A 27,321-nucleotide genomic window follows, 5' to 3' on the forward strand; every position below is an offset into this window, starting at 1 on the left:
ACGTGTTCAAGGATCCTGGCAGTGAAACAAGAGAAACAATCAACGTCAGCGGAGCAATGCATCATGAGCGGAGCTGCCATTTAAACTTCCCATCGCCAAGCTGCTGCCGCCACGCGATCCCCAAAACGGCAGTGCCCACGTGAACCTAAACGACAGGTGACCATCGCACCTCACCTCGTCAAAAAAACATACATTAAATAAATTCCACCTATGATACGACAACAACACCATGGCTGAACTCGCACCGTTGACTTCTGTACGTCTTGATGGGAAAGTTTTCAAAGTAGGAGCTGATCTGTCATCACAGGCGCACGCGCATGCACGGAAGGCGGCAGTTGAGACTGATCAGATGCGGATGAGTGAAGCTGCAGAAGAACATCAGAACGCAGCCTTGAACTTCGCCAAAGCATCGAGGGGCTCAAACGATCACGAGGTATAGCCAGTGATGAATGACAAGCATTTGTCCATCTCTGATCATGACGCAGGCACTTCGAATACTGAGACTCCTCGAAGAGCAACACCTCAAACTTGCCAATATCATCAGGACACAAGACTCTCCAAGTGAGCCGGAGTCTCAGACCGAGGACACGAAATCACAGGATCCAGCAGTGTCAAGACACGACTTCGCACAACCTCAGAAAGCCCCCTCACAATCTTCACGATCGAAGTCTACCACAGGCGCACTCGCCGCAGCCCGTTTTGGTAGCCAGACGAGAGACTCTTCGCCGTCTTTGGCCAGAGACATTGCATCTCGACGAGGAATTCCACAAGCAGGCAGGAACCCACCCTCTGCGGCAGCTCAAGCGAGAGCGAGGCAGTTGTCGCCGGAATCGCATCGTCGCAGCAAGCCTGGTCCTCCGCCACCCAAGATACCACCATCAATCGTAGACAGTCAGAACTTGTCCACAGCAAAGAAAGCCAAGAAGCAGGAAGACGATGCCGCTTTTGCGAGTTTCTACAGCAACCTCACGACTGGGACGATGTCAAAGCTGTCCTCGGTCCTGGCATATGCTGGACTGCCTCTTACCGCTGAAGATGCCCAGGCGGAACAGAACAAACAGAAGCTCACCAAGAAGACTGTTAGCGCCAGCAACGATCCGGACGTGAAGAAGATATTCTCCAAAGCCGCCCTGGACGCCATCGAGGATGACCATCGCCAACGAGGAATGCAGGGCCACGCATTCGGACCAGCCGAGAGCTTTTATGTGGTACAGACAGGTGGAGGGACATACTCGTATGCGGATATTGCAAAAGCACAGCAACAGCAACTTGGAGGCATCGATGAAGATGACGAGGAGGCTTTCGTAGATGCACGAGAAGCCCAAGCCCCGCCTTCACCTCGCCATAGTCGACATTCATCGCAAGGAGGCAGGAACTCGTTTGGGAAGAACGCTACTCACGAGGAGCTGGAGTTACAAAACGCCACTCTGAAGGCGACCTTGGAGAAGCTTGCCACCCGCCTGGCGGATTTCGAATCACATGCGCAGGACGCATCCATGGCTGCTCTTACTCAAAGCATGGCAAGTATCGGTACTCAAGGAGGACAGCAGGGAGGAGGCTCCGATCCTGCGCTGGCTGAGCGATTGAGACAGCTCGAGCAGCAGTTGGAGCAGCAGACTGAGGAGCGGACTAGACTGCAGAATCTGGCAGCGAAGCAAGAGAAGACGCTGAAGCAGTACAAGAGTAAATGGGATGATATCAAGAAGAGTGCGAGAGAGAAGGAGAGAGCGAAGAAGGAAAAGGGTGAAAAGCTCGGCGAAGAGCAAGGTCCAACTGCCGAGCCGGACGCCTCGAAGATTCAACCTAACGGTACATGACAGTATTGCCGAATGCGTATGAGAACTGAGAATCACGGGCTTCGAGTCGCCAGTGATATTCTCCGTAACACATGCTTTGGGTGAGTCGTTACGCCTGAATCCGGCCACCATCGTCACGTGGTAATCTGTTACTTCACTAGGTGAAGTCGTGGAAGACACATCTCATCTTCGCAGGCACCACTCCACATAGGCCGACAGATGTACTCTTTGGTTCTTCAGGACTTCATCTTTCTCTATCGACCCCACCACACTGCCCTTGACCTCACACAAAGACACACTCACCACCAAAGCGCAACATGAGCGCCTCCGAGGACTCCCAAGCCGACCGCCACTACGAACGATTGGAGGAGACTCGTCGGCGAGCAATCAAAATCGAGAACGAAATCAATCGCGCTCTCGGACAAGCTAAATCTCGCGAAGGTCTCGAAGAGGCGCTCACGATTGCGCTTCAGTTCCAATCGGTCTTGATCGAGTTGAACAGACGAGAGGCGGAAAGGTGTTATCAGGAGGTTCACGTCGATAAGCTGATAAAGCTCGAGGCACAGAAGCAATTGAAGAGACTGCAGAAAGAGGAGCTGGTACAGGGAGTCGAGAGACGGAAGCAGCTCAAGAAACAGGAGCCTCGACACTGATTTTAAGATCACGTTCCCGCCACCGACGTGTGATTAATGAGGACCGAGAGCGACTCGAGCGGCGATAGCAACGACAGGTCTCTCGCCATCTGTATTTGGTTCGTGTTCTCTTTCTCGAGCTCGCCAAGCTCGGAATCAACCTCATCACTGCTTTTACGGTCGACTGAATACACAGTCAATTTGCAGAGATTCCACCCCTGGATCGTCGCACACATTTTGGAAAAGCCGCCTATTTCCTGGGCGACACCACAACGGTCACAACATAGTGTGTGAAAGCGGCAGTCACATCGTAGACGTGATTTTTTACCGTGACCGTCACATCCGTCACATGCAAACGCAACATTCACATTAGGAGGTCAGAAAGCTTACTCATTTGTTTGACAAACGAGGCTTCCTCATTCGAAACTCCACCTCCCGCCGCTTCTCAGCACACATCGACACATCAACAAAATACAGCACAACACAGTACAACAAAACAAAACACTACACTACATCGAACTTCCAGTGTTACTTTGTCCCAAGCATACAACAACCACACCATTTCTTCCACATGGATCCCTCACAATACTACAACAACTACATGCGCGACCGAGAAGCCAACCTCCGCAAGGAAAGCGCACAACTCGAGGACTGCTATGGACAATACCTCGACATCCGAACGGCGAAACTGCGAGAGCAGAAGGAGATATGGGAAGTGCTCGACAAAGTCACCGGCGAGCGTCTTGGTGTTGGCGAGCAACTGGAGGGCGCATTGATGGAGCAGAACGAGTGTCTCCAGCGTCAACACCTCGAGCTTCTTGAGCTTCGCGCACAGCTGCGGCTCGGTAGTGGGAGTTGGCCAGCTTCGCCGGGGTTGATGAGGCGTATTGGGCGACAGGTGCTGGTTGGATTCCTGCTTCTCTCTCTGGTCTATACCCTGATGATGTTGAACGTCATGCTCATCGGGGCGCTCGCGGCTGCATGGCACATTTTGACGCCGTCTTGGTGGGTGGTGGATCCGTACCCGCCAATTGACTCGGTGCTCTGGGCTGTTCTCTTCGTCTGCCATCGCCGAAGTCGCTTGGTGGTGTTCGTGGCGTTTGGGATTGCGCTTCTGGTGTTGATCTCTGCGGGTATGGTCTGGCAGGTGATGGAGGTGGTGAGGAGCTGATGAGACCATCGAATTGGAGGCTGGAGGAGTTCAAAAAAGGGCCTGTGCCACAGTAGAGAAGCTTGGGGACGATGAAGCTATGACTGTCAGCCTACTGAAGGTGGAATTCAGCCAGAGAATTGGTCTTGGGCGTGTCCATCTCTTGATATCAAGAGGGAGAGCTGGCGTCAAACACGCATCCATTGCGGGCATCCAGGGGCTTCTTAGCCGCGCGCTCTACCGGTGCATGGGATGCAAAAGTCATAACACCTTGAAGCAATTGATGAAGCCCTGAACTACAGCACGTCTTCTGATTCTTGACATTCTCCACATATGTACACTCTCTTTCAATGCAGCTCCCTGACCTTAATAAAGCGCCTCATAACTCCGTTCGCATCTTGCTATGCCGCTCTGCTCGCTCGTTCGTAGCTCAGTCGTCGTAGCCGGAAGGTATTTGTCGGGGTCCTCTTGGGACTGCGGCGAGTATTCAGGTTAGCTGACCTTGGCTGCGCACTTCCACACCAAATGGTTTACGTACTTGGATATGTGAGAGGGATTTGCGGTCTCTTCTTGTCGCCTAGTCGCTCTCGAATCGGTGGTACAACGACCTGTTGCAAAATCATATCAGCTCTTGACCTTCCTCCCAAAGCTCTGTTCCTCCACTACGCACCAGGAAAACAGGTCCCATGCTGCCAACGACAATCGACCAGAAGATGGCAGGTTTTGCGCGCGCTGCCCAGTGAATATAGCTGCCGGGTGCTGACCAGAATGACACAGGCGCCATGTTGAAGCTCGTCGCGGTCTCGTGGAATCGTAGAAGGAAAGTGGTGGTCAATCGTGTGTTTGGTGATGCAGATGTGCCCAATGGACAGGTGAGGTCGCTTGACTGGCCGATTAAGGTTCGGGAGAGAGCGGGCGGTCTCCGCAGAGCTGCAGGGTCGACGCGGCTTGGCAAGTGACAACGTAGCCATTAGCTTTCAATGCTCAGTTGATCAGAGACACCTTTTGGTCAATCCATTGTCAAGATGAGATTACCGTTGTTGGGCCTGCTATTAGGCCTCTTGTCGTTTGTGTCGGCCTTGTCAGCTTCCGGCAGCAAGCTGCTGGTTGTGATCGAAGATGAGGCCGACAAGGGCAAGTACTCGCAGTTCTGGACCGACCTTGAGAGTAAGGCTATCACGAGACATTGGATGAAGACAACGATGTGTTGACACATGGTACAGACAGAGGCTTTCAAATAACGTACCGATCGCCAAAAGACGCCTCCCTCTCCCTCTTCCTCCACGGCGAACCAGCGTACTCCCACCTACTACTCCTCCCCGTCAGAGCGAAAGGACTGGGCCCAGCTCTCACCCCGAACCTCCTCGTCGACTTTGTCAACGGCGGCTCCAACATCCTTCTCGCACTCTCTGGTGAACAGAGCGTCCCTAGCGCGATCAGCAGTCTGCTACTCGAATTGGACATCAACCTGCCGGCTGACAGGACGAGCTTGGTCGTTGATCACTTCAACTACGATTCTAAGAGCGCGGCTGAGAAGCATGAAGTGGTCTTACTCCCAAGCCCAGTGTTGAAGCAGGGCGTCAAGAATTACTTCAGCGTGGATGGCTTGATTGCTTTCCCACGGGCTGTTGGACAAGTCTTGGGTAACGCTTCTCCGCTGCTCGCTTCGGTGGTGAAGGCGCCATCAACAGCATACGTCTACAACCCCAAGGAGGAAGGCGAGAGTGTCGAAGATCCATTCGCGACTGGCTCTCAGATCAACATTGTCTCGGCGTTCCAGGCCCGCAACAGCGCTCGCTTCACCGTCCTGGGCAGCGCAGAAGCATTGGAAGACAAATGGTTCGGTGCATCTGTCCAGCTTCCAGTCCCTGGCTCAAAGGCTGAAAAGTCAAGCAACAAGGCGTTTGCGCAGAAGCTGTCTGCCTGGACATTCAAAGAGCTTGGTGTGTTGAATGTTGGACAGATCCAGCATTACCTCAATGAGGGATCGCAGAAGGGCATCAGCAATACCAGCGAGGTTGCGTCGATCGATGTGAACCCCGAAATCTATTGCATCAAGAACGATGTGCACTACTCTATCGAACTTTCAGAGTGGGAGATTGACCATTGGGCACCATTCTCCCCACCTGAGGGCGACAGTCTCCAGCTGGAGTTCAGCATGCTGTCACCTTTCCACAGACTGAACCTGCAGCCGAAAGCACAGACCGCCAACAGCACTATCTATACGACTGAGTTCAAGCTGCCAGACCAGCACGGTACGTTACTGTCATGGAGGACATAATGTCGTAAACCATCCACTAACGAGTCAAATTGCAGGCATCTTCAACTTTTTTGTCGAATACCGACGACCTTTCCTTACCAACGTCGAAGAGAAGCGTACGGTCACCGTACGACATTTCGCACACGACGAATGGCCAAGATCGTTCGTCATTTCAGGCGCCTGGCCATGGATCAGTGGCATCTGGGTGACTGTCGGCGGCTGGATTGTATTTGTTGCGCTCTGGCTTTACAGCAAGCCTGCGGAGCCAAAGGTGAAGACTAGATGAGTAAGCGGCAGCATCAAGAGTGCGCCCAGAATATGTATGTATCATGTACTGCTAAATGAGGATAGAAAAAAGCGAAAATCGGCCTCAGTGACTACCACCATTTCGTGATTACATTGTGGCTTCAAGACTGGATGCTGTTCTCACCATATGGTTGCCCTCGCTGCAATTGCTGAGAGAGGATTGGCTGTGGGGAACAATTGATCGATCGCAGCTGTCCCATTCGACTTTCCGAGCATCATTCCAGCAAATTTGAAATCTCTATATTTTCTTTTCTTGAGGACAACGAAGGCATGCATACGACAAGAACATGCTAACAATACCAATAAGTTCTTGCTTGACGGAAATGGCTACCAAATAGGCACGAATCGAGTCGCTATCGCATCTGCACGTGGTTTGGTTGGTGACGCCAGCCGAGGCACCTCGGACGAGTTGACTTGTCTGAGGTGAGGTCGTACAGAAAGCTTCCAGACTCCGCTCATTGGCAGACATATCACGTCTTCAGGCTGACACAAATTAGGACAGCATCCTTACAATCTATAAGCTGATCCCTCAGACCTCACTGTTGCCAACACACATTCAACACTTGCTCCTACACTTCTGCAACCAACATGCCGGGAATCCTCACCATGCAGCCCGTGAAGGGCATCTGGACTCTTCTGGCGGTGGCCATCAATCTGGCAAGATTCCCCCTCTGGATCCTCTATTACATTCCTCCATTCTTGCGACCACATCCGAAGTGGTCTTTGAGGCAATGTATCCAAGTGCAAATCGTCAAGAACTTCCTCTGGAATGCCGCGCTGGTCGAAATGAAGACTCCTCTTTCCCTTGCTCCCCAGGCCGAGAAGGAGAGATGGGAGGTTGTACAGCCAGCCGACAAGGCACTGTACGTCAAGGTCGCAGCATCTGACCCTGAGATCCGCCCTGGTGCTGTTGGCGGTACCTGGTATCCCGCGAAGCCGTCAGTACCTGGCAAGCCTGGAATAGTGATCTGCCACTTCCACGGAGGCGCATACGTGATCGGAGACGGACGCACTAAGGATGCTGGTTTCGCCGCAAAGACGTTGATCGCCAACTCCGATGCCACGCACGTCTTCGCCCCTCAGTACCGTCTATCCTCGAACCCAGGCAACCAATTCCCTGCTGCTCTTCAGGATGCCATCTCCGCGTATGCCTATCTCGTCAAGAAGGAGGGCATCGCAGCAAACAGGATCGTCCTTTCGGGAGACAGCGCTGGCGCCAATCTCGCTCTTTCGCTCACTAAATACCTGACTGAGAACGGCTCTTCCATCGGTTTGGACACGCCACTCGCCACCCTCCTCTGGTCTCCATGGGTCTCCCCAGGCCGCTCCGTCACAACCGAGGCCTTCAACTCGAGTCCTAACGTCAGCACTGACTACATCACCGCTGAGTTCGGCAGATGGGGCGCCTTGACGTACCGACCCAGCCCACGAAGCGGCCTCACTCTGGAAGACCCATACATCCACTTCACCGGCAACCCCTTCAGGACCCCTGTCCCGATCTATGTCTCGACTGGAGAATGTGAGGTTTTGTTCCATGACGATGTGAAGCTTGCGGAGGAGTTCAAGGCGGTGGCGGGCAACAAGGTTGAGTTGCAGATCGAGGAGTACTCTGTGCATGACACGATCCTTGCTGGTCCTTTGTTGGGTTTTGAGAAGGAGGCACAGCAGGCGGCGAAGAGGGCTGGAAAGTGGTTGAGGACGATTTCTTGAGCGGTGGCCTAAGCAGTGAACGGACACAGTGGTTGGAAAGCTGAAGGTCAGCACCTTGGAACAACAATATGCTGAGGAAGAAGCTCATGTAAGATAAATGCCCACTCAGAGATCATAAATCCAGACTATAGGAGTGGTCTCCAAATGAAAGCAGAGCACGTCACAACAAGTCCTTCGACCGCGACCACTTACATGGCTACTCTAACGTTCGACCTCTGCAAACTCCTGCCAATCCTTACCAGCGGTCATTATCTTGTTCGTGGCGAAGGATATCTCAATCGACCTCTTGGCGAGCACCTTCACCCTCTCATGGAAAGCCGCCATATTCTCCTCACTCCATCCGTCTTTCTCGAGAGTCCGACAGAGATCAGCAGCAGTCTGAACAGCCGTACTGCCACCAAGACCGCCTTGAGGTGTCATGGGGTTCGCGGAGTCACCTATGAGGATCACAGAGCCCTTGCCGTTGGAGACGTCGCCGATATCTGGCTTGCTGGAGTATATCCTGGTGCCGACTGCCAGGTTCCAATCTGCGTATTCGAAGAGTGGGAGGAACTTTAGATGCCAGCCTTTTGTGTGCTCGGATATATACGCTTTCAGTTCGTCTGGTGTTCGAGGGGCATTACTCTCTGGTGCTTCCGTTGCAAATGCCCAGTAGAGATAGTCCTCTGTATCGGGTAGCCTGCCGCCCGACAATTTGCTCATGTTATCTCGCCACAGAATCGGCTCGAGAACGACGTTGTTCTTTCGAGATTCTTGATCTAAGGCAACGAGCCACGTGTTGGCTTCCGGACTATATTCCTCAGCGAATCTGGGTGTGATCCAAGTCCGTCCCCAAATAATCTGGCGCTCCATATCGAGGAGTTTACGGTCTGGCTGGAGTTGACGACGTACTTTGCTCCGGACCCCGTCTGCTCCCACGAGCAGACAGCCTGTCACGGAGATGCTGTCGGAAAAGTGGACCCGGACCCCTGATGGGAGTATCTCGTAAGAAAGAAAGGTCTTCCCGCGGTGAATCTTGTCCTCGATCCCAAGTGCCAGGAGCTGCAAGATCCATGTCCTAACAATCAATCAGCCTCAATCGACCGACTGCTGCAACAAACCCACCGATCAATCGGCAACGGTCCTTTCCCAGTCGGCTCCGGCCTTGACGGCAGCGGCATCTCCTCTAACGTCCTCGCATCACGAATCTTGGGAGCCTTGCTGATCAACCTCGGAAAAGTCTTCTCAAACAGATCGCCTAGCTCAGGCGATATTGTCTCCAGCAAGGCGTCGATGCCCGCCTCATCGAGTCTGAATCTGTGTCCGTAAGGCCGTGTTGAGAGCTCGTCTTGCTCGAAGACGAGGAAAGGGATTTTTCGGACGTGCAGACCTTGGGCAAGAGCTAGCCCTGCGAAACCGGCCCCCATTATGATGACGGGGTTGGAGTCGGTCCAGGGGAACTTTGGGGACGACATTTTGCCCGATCTGAGGGGAGTTGAATGGGATACATCTTTCCTGCACCTCAAGTCGAACCTTTTGTATTTCTGGGTCTCGAGTCTTCAAGAGAGTAGAGCGATGTGATTTTTTAGCGTTTGCTGCCGCTTGTCCTGCTTTCGTATCTGGGCTGGATGAGCGATTGCCTTTTCTGGTCTGCGGCTGGGTGAGGTCATGGCAAGATGGAGTACACATCATAAGATGCAATGCTCATTATCCTCAGTGACAACTGTTGGAACGTCAAGTTGCGAGGAATGGAGCCCTTTCGATCCATGAAATGAAAAACTTCGAGAGCCGATTCGACTGGGAGGGTAAAGTGGACATGCCCTTGATAGGGTGGTGGGATGCCGACTCCGGAGGCCCACGGCGACTCGACCTGCTGTATCGTTCTCAGTATCCCAGTCGAGAGTGCATACAGTCAAAGGAGAGATGTGCCCTGGGAGCGCCAGAACTCAGACATGAGAACCTGTCTGTTGCAACCACTTTTGGCTATCTTGGCGGCCTACCGACATGGCTTATGCAGAAGGTTCCTCCAGCATGGTCGTGCCTTCGATTCGACATCCTCGACTATAACTGGCAAGTCTGCTGAACAATCGCAATGTTGCTGGCCTGAGCCAAAATTGTCAACTACTGCCAACAAAGCCAAGCCAAAGCTGAGAAGCACAAGCAGGACTTGACTCGCTTGACATACAGTCATACAAGCTTATCTCTTGCACAACACCCGGCTGTCAGTCTTCTCAGATCGGATCTTCGACCGTTCCGAAGCCCTTTCTGCATGCCGAGTCGCTCTGGTGCTTTAGCTTCGCGAATAGAGCCTTCAGAACTTCTCGAAGAGCGCGTAAACCGGTTTACAACGAATACGATGTGCTGTACATGTTCGGCAGTTCCAGCGACATCCTGTTATAGTACCATGGATCAATATCCGGATCCTACCGTACACGTGCAGTCCGGCATCCTGTGTTGGAAGAGCCCAAGTTCCAGCGCACGTGACATGTCCTGATCAAGAAGGAGGAGCTTGGCGTCTGGCTCTGTGATTGGTCGACAGATTTAAGCATCCTACGGCACAGCTCAACGGCCCCCCATGCATTGTCCGAAGCTGACTCCGCCGCACTTCTTGTTCTATCCTTGCACACACACGCAGAATGCGTTCCACCAAACAGGTCGACGATCAATACGCAATGGCCTCACTTGTTGCTCGCAAAGACAGCGACGGCGCCGTATGGGTTTGGCTGCGTTGTCTATTGTTACCAGCAAGGCCATGGCGGCCTGAGAACCTCACTGCAGACGATGACAGGCTGACCATGGCTCAGAAGTTGTATAAGAACTTGCCATGCTTCTCGCAAAAGTCAAGACATCTCCCAGCAAGCAACACAAGCAACGCACAAGCGAAGCCAAATTTTTCCTTGGGCCTCTCTTACCGTCTTATTCCTTGAGCCATTCGTTTTCGACCGCTCTCCTTCTTCTCGCTTTTAATATATACCCAGCCGCAGTCACTGCATTCAATCCCGGCCGTCCCACGTTACACAACATAGTACACACGGAAGCACCATGATCGCGTTCAACTCGCTCGCACTACTCTCTCTTGCCGCTGCCGGTACTCTCGCCGCCCCGGCTTGGGGAAGCAGCCAGTGCATGACGGACGATCAAGCTAATGTGGTGGCTGAAAAGTACGGCGAGCTCATCGCCAGCTACACCGACGAACTCGCCAACGCCATCCTCACGGAAGACTTCACCGACTACTCAGAGGGTGTGAACACACTCATCAACACCTGTCCGCAGGGCAGTGCGGCGATGACTCTTCCGCTGCTTGCCCCCACTTTCACCAGCCGCGAGCAATTCGAGATTGGTCAAGGTCAGCAGCCTCATATCAACTTCAAGCAGTTGAACCTGTGGAACGCTTGCAGCTCCGTCATCATCCGATGGGAGACGACCAACACCGCCAACATCACCGATGTCAAGCCAGTCATCGGCCTCATCGTCATGGACACGGTGAAAGCACCAGCCGGTAGCCAGTACCCATTCCTCATCACCCGCGTCTACAGCGAGTTCGACGCCGGCGCTTGGCTCCAAAATCTCCAGGAAGCTGGAATCTGCCCCAAGACAGACTGCGGACCTGACGGACCTGCCCCTGGCACTCCAGCTCCTGCACCAGGTCAGCCTCAGCCTAACAACCCAGCACCTCAGCCGGGACAGAGCCAACCACAACCAGCACCAGGCAACCCTCAGCCGAACCCTGCTCCAGCGCCACAGCAGCCGCACTCTGAGTCGTGGTCGGCCTCTCGCTCAGAGCAGACCTGGAGTACTGTTGTACCTCCGCCAGTGCACACCACCACTACTTGGGGCAACCATACTACTACAGCATGGACAAAGACTACCCCAACAACAAGCCCATCTAGCTCGTGGTCCACTCCATCGGCATGGTCGAACAGCACCTCCTCTTCCACTACCTGGTCGAGCAGCGTCCCTATCACCACCGTCTGGACGACCAGCACGACGACTACGAGCTGCGATGAGTCGTCAAGCACGAGCTGGTCTGCGCCGAGCAGCTACAGTGCCGGTAACTGGTAAAGCAACACAGCCATGTGAATGGGGCATTATGGACTTGAAGCGTTGGCGTTTGTTGGGTTTCTGTTTCTTTCCACTGGGAGATTTCGTATGAGTGCATGACTGGTCATCTGGTTGGGTGTATAGACTCTGGCGGTGATGTTTGATGTTTAATGTGTTTCGTATTTGCATGAAGTCATGGGTGTAGCCCTTTCGATAGATGGGCTACTCGAGTAATGAGAACAGACCATATCTATATATTTACGCCTTTCAAATAAGAGTTGTCTTCTTCGTTGACCATTTTGCTTACAAGAAATAGTCTCGACAGAAGAGCATCTCGGTCTTTCGGGCCGTCTCGGCGCGAGAGGAACGTGCATGGGGGCTGACATTCGTGGAGAAACCTCACCTTCTCCACATCCACCCCCAAACTCTCCAGGACAATCCCCTCTCTTCAACACGACAGCCTCCAAGACATCATTGCCTTTCTGAGAGTGCGAAGACGTCGCCCGGTTCGGCTCCACCTTGTAGACCGAGTTCTTTAACAATGAGGGAAGTATTGTTACCCTTTTTCTTGCTGCTCTCTCATCCACCTTGAACACAGGCATCATCGAGAAGAGAAAAAAACACCATGCCTAAGAAATCCACCTTCCTCACCGCCAGCGCCCTCATAGCAGAAGCCAGCGCAACACCCAACACCGCAATGCCCCTCTCAATCCCCCAAACACCACCCATCGGCGCCTCCATCTCCCACTCCCCCTCCTACACCTCCTTCTCCTTCGAACCCGCCTTCTGGGTCGAATTCTTCGGCAACGCCACCACCCCCAACACCTTCACCTTCGCCGCGCTCAACACCCTTGTCCAACACGGCCTGCGCCCGCGGATCCGTCCCGGTGGAATTACAATGGACAGCATGATTTTCTCTGCCGACGCTGGGAACCCCGTGCGGACGACGAACGCGAACGGAGGCGTGTATCGTACGACCGTAGGACCGGCGTATTATGAGAGCTGGTCGAATTTCCCCAATGGAACGGAATTTGTCTCGACGCTGAATTTCGGGAACGATAGTCTGGATATCGCGAGGGGGTTGACGGTGGCGTCCGTGGAGTATCAGGGGGAGCATATTAAGTTCTTTGAGTTGGGGAATGAGCCGACGAATTATGATCCGGAGCGGTGGGGGAATTCGACGCAGAACTACATTTCCCAATGGCAGAACTGGACGGCGGAAATCGATGCGGCGACGAAGAATGCTAGTTATGGGAACTGGTGGGCTTCGTCTGCGACGACGGATGCGACGCCCCTGCATGTCCGACCTGCAGACTTGATTCCCCTTGGAATCGACTCTGGCAACGAAGTAGCCCAATATAGCATCCACTCCTACGCCTTCGCGACCTGCGATCCTGCCCGCGCCGCCCTCGCCACGACGCAGAACATCCTCAACCACACCGGCCTCGTCGAGTACGCCGACACGGAAATCTACCCCTCCGCCAAAGCCGCCCTCGACGCCGGGAGCGAATGGATCATCGGCGAGTTCAACTCGATAGCCTGCAGCGGGAACCCCAACGTCAGCGACACCTTCGCGCAGGCGCTCTGGGAAATCGACACGGAACTCATCTACGCCGTGCGCAACGCCAGCGCGACGTACCTCCACCAAGGCGCCACGTTGGTCTTCCAGTCGAACCAGCAGACCAACTCGGCGGGTGATGATGGCAGTCCCGGGTTCTCGACGTACGATATGCTCTACCCCATCACGACGTCCAAACGCGGCGCGCAGAGAACACTGCCAGGTTTCTCCGGCTTGCTCTTCCTCGCTGAAGCCTTCGCCGTCGAAGGGACACGCATCGCCGCTTTGGAAACACCAGCGGGATTGAGTTCAGACCACTTCTCCGCCTACGCATTCTACCACAACGATCGCCTGACGAAACTCGCTGTCCTGAACCTCACACCTTACTACGCCAACTCGACCTCAGACTTCACGGCATCCTTCGACATCGCCCAGCTCGGCGCCCAAACGTACCCTCGCCACTTCCCGGGCCATCCACAAAACTCACAGGCGACTATCAAACGCCTCACAGCCCTGCACGTCGATGAGAAGGACTCGGCGAAAGTCACCTGGGCGGGACAATCGTTCAACGGGGGAGTCGCGGCTGGGGATGTGGCGACTGAGAGGGTCGGTGCGGATGGGGTTGTTAGTGTGAGGGGGAGTGAGGCCGTGCTCGTCTTCTTTGATGATGATGAGGGAGGGAAGCAATGGGGTGGTCCTGGTGGTTGGTGGCCTTGGGGCGGACGAGGAGGAGGAGGGTGGAGAAAGGGAAAGGGATGGTAGGTAGATTTTTTTTTAAGAATAATGTTCAACGTTCAAATGACTCGATATATACTACAATCCCATCCTATTTCCCATTTCCTATGCTTTCACCCTGCTCTGCCCTGTGTGTAAGGCGTTCGTTCCCCTTCCCATTTCTATACGTACGTTTGAGAAGCCACTCTCTCATCTGGTATGACCCTTGATGTCGCCTGACCCACCACCGCCGCGCCATCGCTATAGACAAAGTTTCGAAGCCAAAAAATTACACACTAGATGTAGTACAAAAGACAACAAATCGAAGAGAAAAACCAGTTGCTTGCAGTCAGTCAATCCTTCCTTCACTCCTGTCCCTGTCTCTGTCATGTCTGTTGGCGTCGTGATGTCTCCGTCCGTCCGATTCCGAAAAACGAGTACTTCCCGCCATTGTCGACTTTTTCCCATTCCCATTCCCATTCCAAAAAAAAAATCTTCAGAAAACGCCCTCGAACAAAACCAAAAACCCCCACAACTCTTTCCTTCCCATTCATTCAATTCCTTTATATCCACCCACTCTGTACAAGCTCCCGTCCAATTAACTCCAATTGCCCCTGCTCGCTCGTCCGCCTCCTCTCCAACACCCATCTCGGCTTCCCACTCCCCTCCGGATTCGGCTCTCTCACATACGTCACGGAATCCGCACCGCTGCCCTTCCTCGAATGGCCTTGCATCACACTCGCATTCGAGTCCCTTTGTGTGGGAGGGACTTTGCGCGCTGTGGGAGGATCCTGTTGTTGTTGCTGCGAATGATTGTTCCTCTTCGGTGTCGCATCCGGGTCCACGGAGAAGGGCATGCCTTGGCTCGAACCTGCGGATTGTGGCGAGTCTTGGAAGTTGAAGCCGTGTTGGCCGCCGATCGTGATGGGGTGGCCGCTGTTGGGGTTGGATGAGCCGCTCGAGTCGTTGCTGTATGCGAATTGCATGGGCACGCCGCCGAAGTATCCTTGTCCTGGTCGAGTGCCTTGGGCTGGGCTGAAGGTGTTCTGTAGAGACTGTGAGCTTGAGCGGTTGCTGTTGCTTTTCAGGCTGCCACTTTGACTACCACCCCCCGCAAAGGCGTTCGCTTTGAGCCGTCGCAGTTCGTCGAAGGATGTCACTTCGCTTTCGATTAGAGGCGTGACTGGCATGCGCGCCAGAGCTGGTGAGTGAGGACCGTAGGGACCAGCGCTGGCGGGGCCGAACTGTCCATTGGCTCCAAAACCAATGAAGCTGTTCCTGGTACTGAACTCAGATCGTTCAGTGATGGGCGTCAAATTAGGTTCCTTCAGGCTCTTATTCCTCGTCAGACCATCGTCACCATCTTCACCGAAGTATCCACCATTCACAGATTCCAGGTCTCCTGAGTTGGCGCGAGGCCTGCGGTAGAAATCGAATTCTTGTCCATAAAAACCGTCTTCATCCAGAGCCAGCGCTTCGGCGTTAGCGGCAGCGACAAGATCGTCGTCGTTGCCGAACCCATCATAAAGGTCATCGTCATGCTCGGGCTGGTCGAAGCCAAAATCGAAGCTCATCTTCGGTGGGCTGTAGTTTGTCAGATGCGTCAAGTGAGAGACGTTAGTATCACTGCGCCCCAGATGTCCGTTGCTGTCGCTGTTGGCGTCGTTATGAGGCATAGCAATTTCCCCGCCTTCTTCACCATTGGAGTACACACTTTTGTCGTCCTTGATGCTCCGATCATCTGGCAACATCAGTGTCTTCGGCTCGACCGCGAGATTCTGGGTAGTCGATACGCTAATGCTCGGGGCACGCACAAATCGTCCGTCTGCTGCAGCTTTCGTCGCTGCATCGGCCAATGCTGCGTGATAGCTGTGCAGACTTTGTTGCATTCGTGAGAAGGCTTCCGTGTTCGACTCCGGAACAGGGACAGGCGGCACCCTATCGCTCATGCCTAATCGCTTGGCATCCTCAGATGGATTGCGTTGGGGTATGAATCGAGGATCGAATTGATCATGCAAGGGCAGATCTTCAAGCCCCATCTGCGAGTACCTCGCGCTCGCCCTGGCTGCATTCGGCATCGCAAAGGACGGATATGGCCCATCACTCCCTAGGCTTGTCATTGTCATGCCACTGTTGTCTCGCTGGTGTTGGTAACGGTTGACGAAGCCCGGGCGAGACACGAAGGCATCGTCGTCGAAGACATTCTCGTCGAAGCTGGCGCCGTGAGATCCATTGATATCGTGCTCAAAGTTTCCATCATCAAAGTACATGTCATCATCCTCGGCATATGCAATACTTGGCCTGGCATACTGGAAGTTCGGGTTCATCGAAGTCCTTGCAGAAGCTGGCCCGCTGTCCTGATCTTGTGGTAGGTTCGTGTCTTGACTTTCACCCGAGACATGATATGTAGGCACGGTAACACGACTTGGCGACCCAAGAGTGGGCGAGGTGTGTTTCTGGAGGTCGCTCCAATCTCCACGAGGCGCGGATTGGCTTTCGTTGGGCTTGTGAAGGGCTTTCCCAAAGGTACTCTGCTGAGTAGAGGAAGTGTCACGCTGGCTGCTGTAAAGGCTGGAGGGTCCATCGTCAAAGTCAAAGCCGCCGAAAGAGCTCATCCCAAGAGCAGTAGAGACAGTGCGATCGTTTTGACCTGCAGTTGATAGACTGAGGAACCTTTGATGATCAGGCTGTGTCGTTGTAGCCTGCTGCTGCACACTTGCAGATTTGGCATGTGCGAATGCAGAATTCCTTGGGCTGATGCCACTTGCCGCGCTTGCTGTTTTGTTGTGCTTGGACTTGCTCGGTAGATCTGGCAGAGGGCCTGCTCGATCTTCAAACTCAAAACCCCCAAACATACTCATCCCCATGGCGGTGGACACTGTTCGCGGACTGCTGGCAGTACTGCTAGGGCTGCCAAGTGCACGCGGGTTGGATGATTGGCTTTGCTGTGGACTGGCAGGGGTTTGCGCGATGCCTGCAACAGGACGAGCTGAATCTTTGGCCAAATCTTCACTGGACGTGATCTGAGTCGTCGGCAAGGGCGGCTGTTCGTCGAAATCGAAGCCGGCGAACATGCTGAGACCAAGACCGGTGGATACCGTCCGGGGGCTGCTAGCTTTACTTGACGGGCTGAGCGTGGCGTTTGGATCTCCATGGCTGGTCGCAGGCGGCGTTACGGGTCTCAAAGCTCTGTGTTCAGGAGCGGACGGGCTGCTTAATCCACTCTGTGCAAAGTCTTCGAAACTCATCCCACTTTCCGTAGATCTGTGTCCGAATCTGCTTTGTGGCGGTGATCCGAGGCTCAGTGCTCCCACAGAACCATTCCTTCTGCCATCACTGTATATGCTGGCTTTGGACTGCTTCCGCGGGTGTTCTTCGTCTTGCTCAAGCTCATGTGTCGGTGAGGCTAGACTGATCCCTGCAGCAGAGTTGTTGCGCTCGTAATCTTGCTGGCCCAGGTTTTTGGTCGGAGAGGCCAAGCTGATAGCGTCGATCGAGTCACTATGGCCATGCCCCAACACATTTCTCGGAGGCGATGCTAGACTTATCTCATCATGAGACAAGGTTCTCTCAACGCCGAGCGGACTGTACGTGCTCCTGTTTGGCGAAGCAAGACTTAGAACGTCTGGGTCATCGTCATCGGTACTCCCGGCTGGCTTCGTAGCTTCGTGTTTAGCTGGAGAAGCCAGGCTGATGGCATCTTCGTCTTCGTCCAAGGTCTCTGTCCGCCCACGGTCTTTCTCCACGTCCGGGGACGACCTTCGCTGTCGCTGATCGGTCGTATCTGAGGTAGAGAGACTCATCGCACTAGGAACGCGAGTGCTCTCGCTGACTCCGCTGTCCCTATTTCGGAACGGAGGACTATCCTCGACATGAGTTGAAGACTTCGCAGCCTGTGACTGCCTGTACAGCGGATTAGTAGCGATATTTTTCTGAGGCGACTGAGCATCATCTGTATTCACGGTTGAATAGCTCATACCGCTGATGACATGCTCTCTGTCAGGATTCTCTATGCCCTGGTTGAGCAAGAGGCTCTCTTCCGAGCTGGACGCACTGCCGGGTTGAATGACTGTCATGCCACTGGCGACTCTGTTCTGCTCGCTGTTCCCACTGTCTCGAGGTGGGACCAACCGTTTCTCGGAATGTGGTGAAGCGGTTGGAGTGTCCACAGCAGTGCTCGGTTGCAGATAAAAATTTGATCGCGGTCTCGAGGAGCGATTTGCGCCTGTAACTCCGTCGGTAGGAGCAAGATGCTCCTGCGTGGACGAGGTGTCTCCGGTTGCGTCGGAGTTCTGGCTATGCATTCGCGAATGGGTAGGCATAAAGTACGAGTCACGCATGTAGTGATCGATGGTGCTCCCTCGCCAATATCCATCCGGCGTACCCATTTGATAAGAGTTACGTTGGGAGTAGCTGCCCAGGGCCGAGTGTGTACGAAAGGCTGGGTGATCCGGATAAGGTACGTCCTCTTCGTTGGTCACTTCAGGAATGTCGTCGTCGTACACGGATTCATCATCACTATACGAGTCTTGTTGGAGAGCTTGACGAGCCTGCTGCAAGTAGAGTCCGCTCTGGGAAGGTGGCATGGGTTCCATCGGTTTGACAGGCTCTCCAAATTTTTCAGCCTCCATCTCCATTTCATCCATGTCATCCATAGCATCAGCGTCAAAATCATCGTCGTCGTCTTCATCGTCTGGCGTAGGACCTCGGGGAATCATTTCAGTCATTTGACTCTTCCGCAGCGCACGATGCTTTTCTTCAAGTGCTTGCTCTTGCAACGCGCTCTCGCTTCCCGGCTGGAAAGAAAACCTGGAAGCATTGCTAGCGTGATGTTTTGGTACGTTGGAACTTTTCCTCGAATGGCCGACCGCAGACGTGCGCTTTTCGACCAATTTTGGCGAATCCTTATTCGGCTTGAACTGGATCGACTCCACCAACTCTGGCTCGGGGGTCTTCTCTGGGGTGGGAATGCCTGCTGTTCTTTCCAGCAAGGATGGCGAGGCCGATGAATCGTCGGCTTTGCCAGGAGTATGTGCGCCTGGGGGCTGCAACGCATCCGGCTCAGGACCCGAATTGGCCGAATGTCGAATGGAGATTCCTCGTGTCAAGATCTGTGGAGAATGAGTGGAGGCACCATCGATCGGTGAGCTCTCGACAGAGCCTTCGGCGATGGTATTGATCACTGGAGGAGCCAGAACAACAGAATACGGCCGTGCAGTGACTTCACTCGCTCCCTTGGAGCGCCTCTCTTGAGAAGATGTTTTTGTTAGTTGTGACACCGGCCTCTTCCCACTATCCTGCGAGTCACTCTTGCTACTGGCTTCCGAGACAGGGCGCACGGATGAGGGGCCCTGGACGTCCGAAACGGGTCGATAGCCTTTACTTGGGCTCGATGGCGAGACTGGGCTAAGACTTTGCCGTACATCAACGTTGTGGGCGCTGCTCCTCGCCGTGATCGGGCTGACTTCGCTGATAGAACTCAGCGTCGAATCGCGCTCTTTCTCACTCGACGGGTCGCTCGATCGTTTCGATTCGTCATCTTTGTAGAAGCTCGCCTGTGTCGCATCCAAGACTTGACTTCTTCTTGCGAAAGGCGGCAGAATGGCACTTTCTTGAGAATAGCTCGTAATCGAGGAGTGCTTTGACGCTCTCTGCAAGAAGTCCTTGTTCTCGAGATTCTCCGCCTGCAGGGAGCTAATACGTCGTGATGCTTCAGGGTTCTCGCCAAGATGTTCCATAAACACGGGCGTGTGTGTACTTCGTCGCTCACTCCGGTCACTCAGCGGGCCTCGATTGACCAGTGAAGCGTTGCGTGGTGGGTATCCTGGTGATGGAAGTGGTTGCTCTGGACTCTGCATATCGTCTGACATGCTCAACTCGTCGAATGTGTTGCGTTTGCTGCTTCGAGGAGCGCTGAAGTCGTGAACCAATTTCCCCTTGATTCGAGGATCGAAGTCGGGCGGCGGCTTGTAGATACCTGATTGTGCGACATCTCGCTGTCTCGCAAGCGCCTGGGCCTGTGCCTGGCGCTGCGATCTTTCTTCGGTGACCACATCTGGATCCTGGTTGCTCCGCCGTCTTTGCAGTAGCGATAGTGGATTCAGTAGTCGCCCTTTCTTCTTCGGCTCTTTCTGCTCGGGCGGATGTGCGATGGACTTGGAAGAAGTGTGGTGAGTGGGAACAGACACTCCAGCCACAGTCGCAGTGGCTCCTGGCGTCTTGGGTCTCGTCATGACATGCTGCGGCAAGGGAAAGGTGTTGGCGGTCGCCTGATATGGAGTGCCAATGGTGACGGTGGGTGAATTGGAGTTTGCGGTTAGCGATGAGGCCTGAGTACTTGGACGAGCCGTAGAGCCGCTGAGGTTCGTTCGCTGTGACATGTTCTGGATGCTTGGCTTCGGGCTGATAAAGTTCTTGGATGAGCCGTAGATGGGGGTGGGCTGTCGTCCATTAGCGGACGCCGCCTGAGGTTGTAGGAGACTGGGAGAGCTGTGGTTCCCTTGCATCATGAACGGTCGCGGCCGCGGCTGGCTGTACGGCTTATCTCTGCTGTCGATGAATGATCTGCTCATAGCTGGTTGATTCGGAGGCTGAGGTAATATGGGCACATCGTTCCTCGTGGGAAACAGCGAGGACTCCATCCGAGGAGTACTGGCATTGCTCGACCCAGCTGCGGTCTGCGGTCTCTCTGGTATCTTGGAGCCTCCCGGGGTGGATGGTCGCGATAGCGGGGGCAGCATATCGATAGGATGCTCGAAGCTGAGCCGCGCCTTGAGAGCGCTCTTCTTGCTCACCACCGACGCATTGTCCGCCTCGTCTCTGGCCCGCGCCTTGGCCCAATGACTTGCGTGTTCTTGCTCCCTCGACTCGTTCGAATTCGAACTGCGTGTGCTGTTGTTCCGACTAGCCACCTGCGGGATTGGAGGCAGACTGGGCGGCTGCAATCCGTTATTCCCCCGCCCACTGCCATTCTTTCCCCCAATGCCATTACTGCTGCTACCCGGCAATCCATGACTCGTCCGCGGCCGCGCAGGCGATTCGGCGCTGGCGGGGGAGAAGGGGGAGGGCGGAGCATCGGTGGTGCTGGCGCTGAGGGGTGGCGGCACGTCGAAGGACTCGAAGTCGAAGGCCATCTGCAGCGGACTGACCAGCGGCGGGTCGTGGGCGGTGGTGGAAGAGGCAGAGACGGGCGACGGCACAGCATTGGGGGAGGCGGCGTGGTCGCTGGACCGCTTGGGCGGCCCTCGCCTCTTGGAGAACATCAGAACGTGGTCGCGTTACACATGCAGCATGCGGCGTGGTGGAGATGACGGGATGCTCTGCGCTGCTGCTGGCGTGGCCTCAGCGGGCGTGTCCAATCGCTCACTGCGGTGGATGATGAGAAACGACGCCGACCCTGTCCCACGCGCCGACGCCTCCATTCAACGAAACAGTACCCCTGGAGGTATGTATTGCTGGATGTCGAGGGCGGCCTTGCGCGCAGCCTGTCCGGCCACCAGCGCAGCGAGATGGCGCTTCCTATGCGACTGTCAGATGCCAGCCAGCCCTGCGCCCATCCACGTCCACTCGCTCCACAGTCCAGTACCAGTCCAGCGCCAGTCCGCTCCACCTGTTCGTCGCTGCTCTTGACAATACTATTTCCTTCCTCGTCTGCTCGCGGGCTCTCGTGTCGTGTCGTCGTCGTCGTCGTCTGCGCAGGCGCATCAGGAGTCGCCGGCAACGAAGGAGACTGCTCCGGCAGAGACAAGAGGCCACTAATTGGACGAGGATCTATACTATTCTCGTCGTAATATGGCCTGATCCCCGTCGCTTCCAACGGCAGAGCCACATGCAACTCAATGCACGGATAACCACCAGCTCGAATCCGCCTATTCGGATCTCGTCTGGCCCCCAATCCCTCATTCAGCCTGAACTTACGAGTCGTGGTCAAACGTTACCTTTATCCTTTTCCCTCATTGTTATAAGTATCCTGTACTTCCCTACATTGACCTAGCATTTGCCATCGGAAACACCTGTATCTTATGGCCTATAAGCGTCGATTCTTTGAGGGAGACGCAATCAGCAAGTTGTACAGCGTACTGCCAAATACCGCCCTGCGGCGGCTGGTTACATGTGCTGGGTCCAATTCTCCTGCTATCCCGCATGCAGCAAGAGGGGTGACGAGCACCAGCTACGCGCCTTTTGCAGGGCTGCGCGAGAGCTCTGCGGGATGGCAGCAGTGACTAAGTCGACCGAGAGGTTTGCTGCCATCTGTTACCTCACCAAGCCTCGCAAGCCTCGCCGTGACGTGCAGAGCCAGCTAATGGTAAGCAATTGATTAGACCGACCTGCGTTGTTTGTCAATCGCATCCCTTGGCACCACCTCCTGCCAGCATTCTACCTCCACGCCCTCGCCTCGACTCGATTCTGCCGAAGCAAGCAAGCTATCTCTCCCCGCCAGCAAAGTCCCGCCGAAGATTTCCACGACGCCATTCCTGCCTCTCTTCGAATCGCACAACCCCAAATACCACTCCAGAGCTGCTCTTGACGTCTCAAAGGTTATGTGAGCACGAATGCGCCTCCGAGTCAAGACATGGCCCCCTCCTTAGTCCATCTTCCCAATGGCCAGACCCTGAACGTCACACCTGTCTTTGGTGGCCTGTTCTTCAAGGCCAATGATCTAAACACCCACCATAATGTCTTTCCGCCTGGCTGGACCATCATTCTCAACAGCGAGGACGATGAAAGCGACCACAAGTCTGTCGAGGCTGTCCCAGACGGTCAGAGCCCGGACGAGCCATTCCCAGAGAAGCCTCTACCTAAAAGACCCCACATTCACCGATACAAGCGACCGACCTTGAGGCATGACCATATGTTCATTTCCTCAATATCGAACCCTGCATCGAATGAGTTCAGACCGCCGACCAGTCCTACAAGACAGATTGCGATGATGCTGTGGGCAACGCTATATTGGTACTTTCACCAGCAAGAGCCGACACAACAGATAACGACGGCGGAGTCAGAAAAGACACCAGATGATGGCAAGCCAAAGGGGGAATGGCACATCAACATCAACAGGGAAGGTATATTCAAGGGCAAGCACCTCCTCCCAAAGTTGGAGAGGATGGGTTTGATCTCGACAGAGGATTCTACGGTTGGCCTGGATCCTGAAGAGGGCATAACGAATACGGGAGAAGGATGGACAAAGATGTTCGTCTCGCGGCGGAGCTTCTGGCAACTGGATCCGAGAATCTATCTCTTCACCCTCACGCCGCTGCAGACAAACTCACCATTTCCCTCGCTCAGCCCGGCAGGCAGTCGGCCAGGTAGTCCCAACAGGAATAGCCGGATACACGACGAGCCTACGAACCTCAACATCCAAGCGACGACCCAATCTGCGCTGACGAACAGAGCCAGTACCCCTCCTGGCCCTTTCCACTCCAGCTCACACCTTCCCACGTTCTACCCACCTCCGCCAGCACAATACACATTCACGAACAACATCCGGCATCCAATCCGACGCAAACCACCGCGGGAAGGCGAGACCTTCTACACGCGATACATACCCAGTGTTCAACAATACCTCAGCTTCCGCGTGGCCTCTCTCAGCAAACGGCCAATCGCGTACAATGGCCCATTCTCCCAACACGCAGGCGGGGAACCATCTTTGGCATCTGCTCGAGATATCCTCCGTACGGCGAACTCCCATTCCGATCCCTCAGTCGTCACACTCAACAACCTGTCCATCGACAACGAGAACGAGTGCAACCGGATGTCAGACTGCGAGATCCTCCACAAGTGGATGAACGATCCTCGGGTCGCCTACTCATGGGGCGAGCAGGGCGATCTGTCCCATCAGGAAGAGTTTCTCAAACACGCCTTGACATCCAAACACTCCATGCCCGTGATTGGATGTTTTGACGGAAAGCCGTTCGCCTTCTTCGAAATCTACTGGGTCAAGGAAGACCGGGTGAACACCTTCTTGGGCGGCGAGAGCGGCGACTTCGATCGAGGGCTACACGTCCTGGTTGGAGAGCAGGAATTCAGGGGCCAGCATCGAGTGCATGTGTGGCTGAGTGCGCTCATACACTACTGTTGGCTGGCCGACTCGAGGACGAATGTGGTGATGATGGAGCCGAGGGTGGATAACGTGAAGTGAGTCCAGCATCATTGCCTCCGTGAACGCTCTGCTAACGAGACGTCCTACAGACTACGAAAATACTGCGAGGAACTCGGCTTCTACCGCGAAAAAGAACTCTCCATGCCACACAAACAGGCGAATCTGATGAAAATCAAACGAGAGGCGTGGGAGGCTCCGGCAATCTGAAGAATCATGAAAAAAGAACAGTCATGCTTTTGATGCGTATAAGATGATGGGACGGCCTCAAGTTGAGATTGTTTTTTTTTGGTTTGTTTGTTTTTAAAGCGATATCCCCCTCGAATTTATTCACTATTCAAAGATACTCGATATCAACCACGACAGTCTATCTACCTATGACTCCAATCACCAGTTATATCGTCCTCTACCGTCACATCCATCTCCGAATCCATACCCATACCCATACCCACCAGGTCCATACCCACCCATCGAATCCGTCATAGGAGGTCATCCACCGCCACCGTCTTGAGAAATTCGGGCTCCACCTCCACCTCCATACGAATTCCCTCGTCGTCTTCCATACAGCTCTCCTTGGTTTTGTTGTTGGTGCTGCTGAGCCAATAAGGCGGCTTCGTAATCTTTGATCCGCCCGCCGAGAGGCGCTTCTGATGAGGAGGGGGTTTGGCCCATGGTTCGGATGTTTGTGGTGTGTGAGAAGCGGGGTGGTTGTGTTGAGGACGGTAGAAAGGGAGTAGAAGATGTTTAGTTAGGGGAAGTGCTAGTTAGGGGAAGTGCTAGTTAGGGGAAGTGCTAGTTAGGGGAAGTGCTAGTTAGGGGAAGTGCTGGTTGGGGTATTTGTATCATGAGCAGAAGTGGTTTTGTGGTAGGTAGTGAATACAATGGCACCGCGTTCATCACCGTCGTCGTGGTCGTCGCGGTCGTGGTGCAGACCTCCTCGAAGGTCTCTGTGCAGGTTGTCGAGGTGTAGACCTCCTCGGCGGTCTCGACGACCTTCCAGTGGGCATTCTCCCAACTTCCGCAGTAGACCTCCTCGACGGGCCCTTCGCGGCTCTCGGTGCGGATCTCCTCGACGCCTTCCTGCCGCCGCCTCCCCATCTTCTCGCGCCCGCTCCACGTGAGCCTCGCCCATTCTTTGGCGTGCTTCTCATCGTCGTCGACCTCCGCGAGGATCTTCGTCGCCAGCTCTTCCTCGTTGAACGTCGTCCACTACGACGACCTCCTATGCTTCCTCTTCCTCCGCCTCGACGTACGGTGGGGGTGCAGAGGCATTGGCCCATTTTGTCTGAGAGGTGTTTGTTGTATGTGGATGTATGTTTAGTCGTAGCTTTTCACAAGGCTGCAGTGAAATGGGGCAAAGGTGTGGAGGATGTCTGACAAGGCATTTGGTGTCTATATCTATTGTCTCTGCATAGACGCCTTGCTGCCGTGAAGCAAGTCCTTTGGTCTTCGTCGCACCAGTGACTAACAGATCTTCTCCACCTCCAGACTCGCGAGGATGAAGGCACTCGTGCCGATCAAGCTATTCAACACCGTCGGCCGTGTGACGTAGTACTGTTATCAATTCCAAGTCAGCAAACGCCAACATAGAAACCTCAGGAGTTAAAAAGTCGTCAGGACTCACCACAAAATCCACATCCCCACTCAACGTCGCCACAGTACTCGTCCCATTCAACCCCACCGTCCCATCCCCATTCTCCACCAAAAACTCGTAAATCACATTCTGAAAAATGCCCACGCCCGCCAAAACCGCCCGTTCCTTGACACTCTCATCCTCGATCCAGCCCTCTCGCGCCCCACGCAGGAGGTTGTACGCCGTCAGACAGCTCGCGCTCGCTTCGACAAAGTTCGCGTGGTCGCCGAACGTCGCGCCGGGGTGGTCGACGATCTGCCAGACGCCGTAGGAGCCTTCGATGGCGAGGGAGCGGTCGGAGGCGGTGAGTTGGGCGCGGATGAGGGAGTTGTAGAGGTTTTTGAGGGCGGGGAAGGTTGGGTGGGAGGGGGAGAGGAGGGAGAGGGTGTTTACTAGGCCCAGGGTGTACCAGCCTAAGGCGCGGCCCCAGACGGCGGGACTTGCGCCGGTTTCTTTGTTGGCCCAGGCGTGGTCTTTGGAGGCGTCGTAGCCGTGGACGAGGAGGCCGTAGGAGTCTTTGCAGATGTTGTAGAGGGTTTGGAGTTGGATTAGGGCTGCTTCGGCGCCGAAGGAGTTGACGTCCGCGGAGGAGTGGTTGGCGGAGAGGATGGCGAAGGGTGGGAAGGAGAACATTCCGTCTGCGTAGGAGAGGTTGTGGTATGCAGTGAGGTTGTTTCGGTTCTGGTAGTACCAGAGGCCGCCGTTGGCGTTGCGAGGTTGTTGCAGGACGGAGTCTTGAAGAGCACGGATGGCTGGGAGGTAGGCTTCGTCTTTCGTCGATTCATATAGGTGGATCATTGAGGTGCCAATGCTTAGACGATCCAGGGGTAGGCCAGCATTTGCAGTGGCGTTGGAGAGGGAAGCCACGGCACTCAATGTGCTGTTTTGGAGATATTCTTCCCATGTCTTCTTTTGAGTCGTAGAGTTGGTGTAAGCTATGCTCTCACGGAGAGCCTGTTGGAAAATCCCAAGTTCAATAAATCCAGTCGATGCGCCACTATTCTCAATCCCATCACCACGAGCGATGTTGCTGTCCAACATTTTAAGTGCCAGTCCATCAGCCGGAGGATTCCATGGACATTGCAGACGCTGGCCGGTGGTATGGGTGGCGATAAGTCCCAGCAGGATCACGGCAGTCTGCATGGTTGAACGTGCCATTCTGGTTATGGCAGAGTAGGTGTCGAATCCCGGAAGTGTGAAGTTGAAGAAGTTCATCTTATTTATTCAGCTAGATCGAATCCTTGTCTGAACTAGTGTCGTGGTGCCGATTTCCCGCATATCAATGTGAGACAGCCTAAAGATCCCTGCAGGACGAGAGAACAGGCTCAGTCAGCATGGGCAACCTTGGGATGGAAGTCCAGAAATCATCAGACTTCGACGTGGGAGTTGAATAATTTGATTAGTGGGATGTTGAAGAGATGAAGTCATTCCTGGATAAAAGCGGAC

The 27,321-nt window shown here is 54.4% G+C and overlaps 12 protein-coding genes across 12 annotated transcripts; 8 read left to right on the forward strand and 4 right to left on the reverse strand.

Moving 5' to 3' along the window:
* Nucleotides 1-229: 229 nt before the first annotated feature.
* On the forward strand, nt 230-1,846 carry M409DRAFT_70868 (uncharacterized protein; the record flags this gene model as incomplete). Its single annotated transcript, XM_033818933.1, has 4 exons — nt 230-256; nt 308-433; nt 486-1,743; nt 1,821-1,846. The coding sequence occupies 4 exons, from the start codon at nt 230-232 to the stop codon at nt 1,844-1,846; spliced, it is 1,437 nt and encodes a 478-aa protein (XP_033660577.1).
* A 267-nt stretch (nt 1,847-2,113) lies between these two features.
* Nucleotides 2,114-2,449, forward strand: M409DRAFT_29851 (uncharacterized protein; the record flags this gene model as incomplete). The annotated part of the gene is made up of 1 exon (XM_033809653.1): nt 2,114-2,449. The coding sequence occupies one exon, from the start codon at nt 2,114-2,116 to the stop codon at nt 2,447-2,449; it is 336 nt and encodes a 111-aa protein (XP_033660578.1).
* A 550-nt stretch (nt 2,450-2,999) lies between these two features.
* On the forward strand, nt 3,000-3,599 carry M409DRAFT_29852 (uncharacterized protein; the record flags this gene model as incomplete). The annotated part of the gene is made up of 1 exon (XM_033809654.1): nt 3,000-3,599. One exon carries the CDS (start codon nt 3,000-3,002, stop codon nt 3,597-3,599), a length of 600 nt encoding a protein of 199 aa, XP_033660579.1.
* Nucleotides 3,600-4,008: 409 nt separating this feature from the next.
* M409DRAFT_29853 (uncharacterized protein) lies at nt 4,009-4,362 on the reverse strand (the record flags this gene model as incomplete). The annotated part of the gene is made up of 3 exons (XM_033809655.1): nt 4,009-4,052; nt 4,117-4,186; nt 4,249-4,362. 3 exons carry the CDS (start codon nt 4,360-4,362, stop codon nt 4,009-4,011), a joined length of 228 nt encoding a protein of 75 aa, XP_033660580.1.
* A 241-nt stretch (nt 4,363-4,603) lies between these two features.
* M409DRAFT_70870 (uncharacterized protein) lies at nt 4,604-6,124 on the forward strand (the record flags this gene model as incomplete). Its single annotated transcript, XM_033818934.1, has 3 exons — nt 4,604-4,745; nt 4,802-5,833; nt 5,895-6,124. The coding sequence occupies 3 exons, from the start codon at nt 4,604-4,606 to the stop codon at nt 6,122-6,124; spliced, it is 1,404 nt and encodes a 467-aa protein (XP_033660581.1).
* Nucleotides 6,125-6,732: 608 nt separating this feature from the next.
* Nucleotides 6,733-7,854, forward strand: M409DRAFT_29855 (uncharacterized protein; the record flags this gene model as incomplete). The annotated part of the gene is made up of 1 exon (XM_033809656.1): nt 6,733-7,854. One exon carries the CDS (start codon nt 6,733-6,735, stop codon nt 7,852-7,854), a length of 1,122 nt encoding a protein of 373 aa, XP_033660582.1.
* A 201-nt stretch (nt 7,855-8,055) lies between these two features.
* M409DRAFT_29856 (uncharacterized protein) lies at nt 8,056-9,308 on the reverse strand (the record flags this gene model as incomplete). Its single annotated transcript, XM_033809657.1, has 2 exons — nt 8,056-8,911; nt 8,959-9,308. The coding sequence occupies 2 exons, from the start codon at nt 9,306-9,308 to the stop codon at nt 8,056-8,058; spliced, it is 1,206 nt and encodes a 401-aa protein (XP_033660583.1).
* Nucleotides 9,309-10,875: 1,567 nt separating this feature from the next.
* Nucleotides 10,876-11,591, forward strand: M409DRAFT_70872 (uncharacterized protein; the record flags this gene model as incomplete). The annotated part of the gene is made up of 2 exons (XM_033818935.1): nt 10,876-11,479; nt 11,512-11,591. 2 exons carry the CDS (start codon nt 10,876-10,878, stop codon nt 11,589-11,591), a joined length of 684 nt encoding a protein of 227 aa, XP_033660584.1.
* A 980-nt stretch (nt 11,592-12,571) lies between these two features.
* M409DRAFT_70873 (glycoside hydrolase family 79 protein) lies at nt 12,572-14,344 on the forward strand (the record flags this gene model as incomplete). Its single annotated transcript, XM_033818936.1, has 2 exons — nt 12,572-14,135; nt 14,307-14,344. The coding sequence occupies 2 exons, from the start codon at nt 12,572-12,574 to the stop codon at nt 14,342-14,344; spliced, it is 1,602 nt and encodes a 533-aa protein (XP_033660585.1).
* Nucleotides 14,345-14,709: 365 nt separating this feature from the next.
* On the reverse strand, nt 14,710-21,408 carry M409DRAFT_70874 (uncharacterized protein; the record flags this gene model as incomplete). Its single annotated transcript, XM_033818937.1, has 2 exons — nt 14,710-18,352; nt 18,407-21,408. 2 exons carry the CDS (start codon nt 21,406-21,408, stop codon nt 14,710-14,712), a joined length of 6,645 nt encoding a protein of 2,214 aa, XP_033660586.1.
* Nucleotides 21,409-22,718: 1,310 nt separating this feature from the next.
* On the forward strand, nt 22,719-24,452 carry M409DRAFT_60621 (uncharacterized protein; the record flags this gene model as incomplete). Its single annotated transcript, XM_033814536.1, has 2 exons — nt 22,719-24,280; nt 24,335-24,452. The coding sequence occupies 2 exons, from the start codon at nt 22,719-22,721 to the stop codon at nt 24,450-24,452; spliced, it is 1,680 nt and encodes a 559-aa protein (XP_033660587.1).
* A 1,254-nt stretch (nt 24,453-25,706) lies between these two features.
* M409DRAFT_70876 (glycoside hydrolase family 105 protein) lies at nt 25,707-26,916 on the reverse strand (the record flags this gene model as incomplete). Its single annotated transcript, XM_033818938.1, has 2 exons — nt 25,707-25,796; nt 25,867-26,916. The coding sequence occupies 2 exons, from the start codon at nt 26,914-26,916 to the stop codon at nt 25,707-25,709; spliced, it is 1,140 nt and encodes a 379-aa protein (XP_033660588.1).
* Nucleotides 26,917-27,321: the final 405 nt, after the last annotated feature.

The sequence above is a fragment of the Zasmidium cellare genome, assembly GCF_010093935.1.
Source record: "Zasmidium cellare ATCC 36951 unplaced genomic scaffold M409scaffold_56, whole genome shotgun sequence".
Classification (NCBI taxonomy): domain Eukaryota; kingdom Fungi; phylum Ascomycota; class Dothideomycetes; order Mycosphaerellales; family Mycosphaerellaceae; genus Zasmidium; species Zasmidium cellare.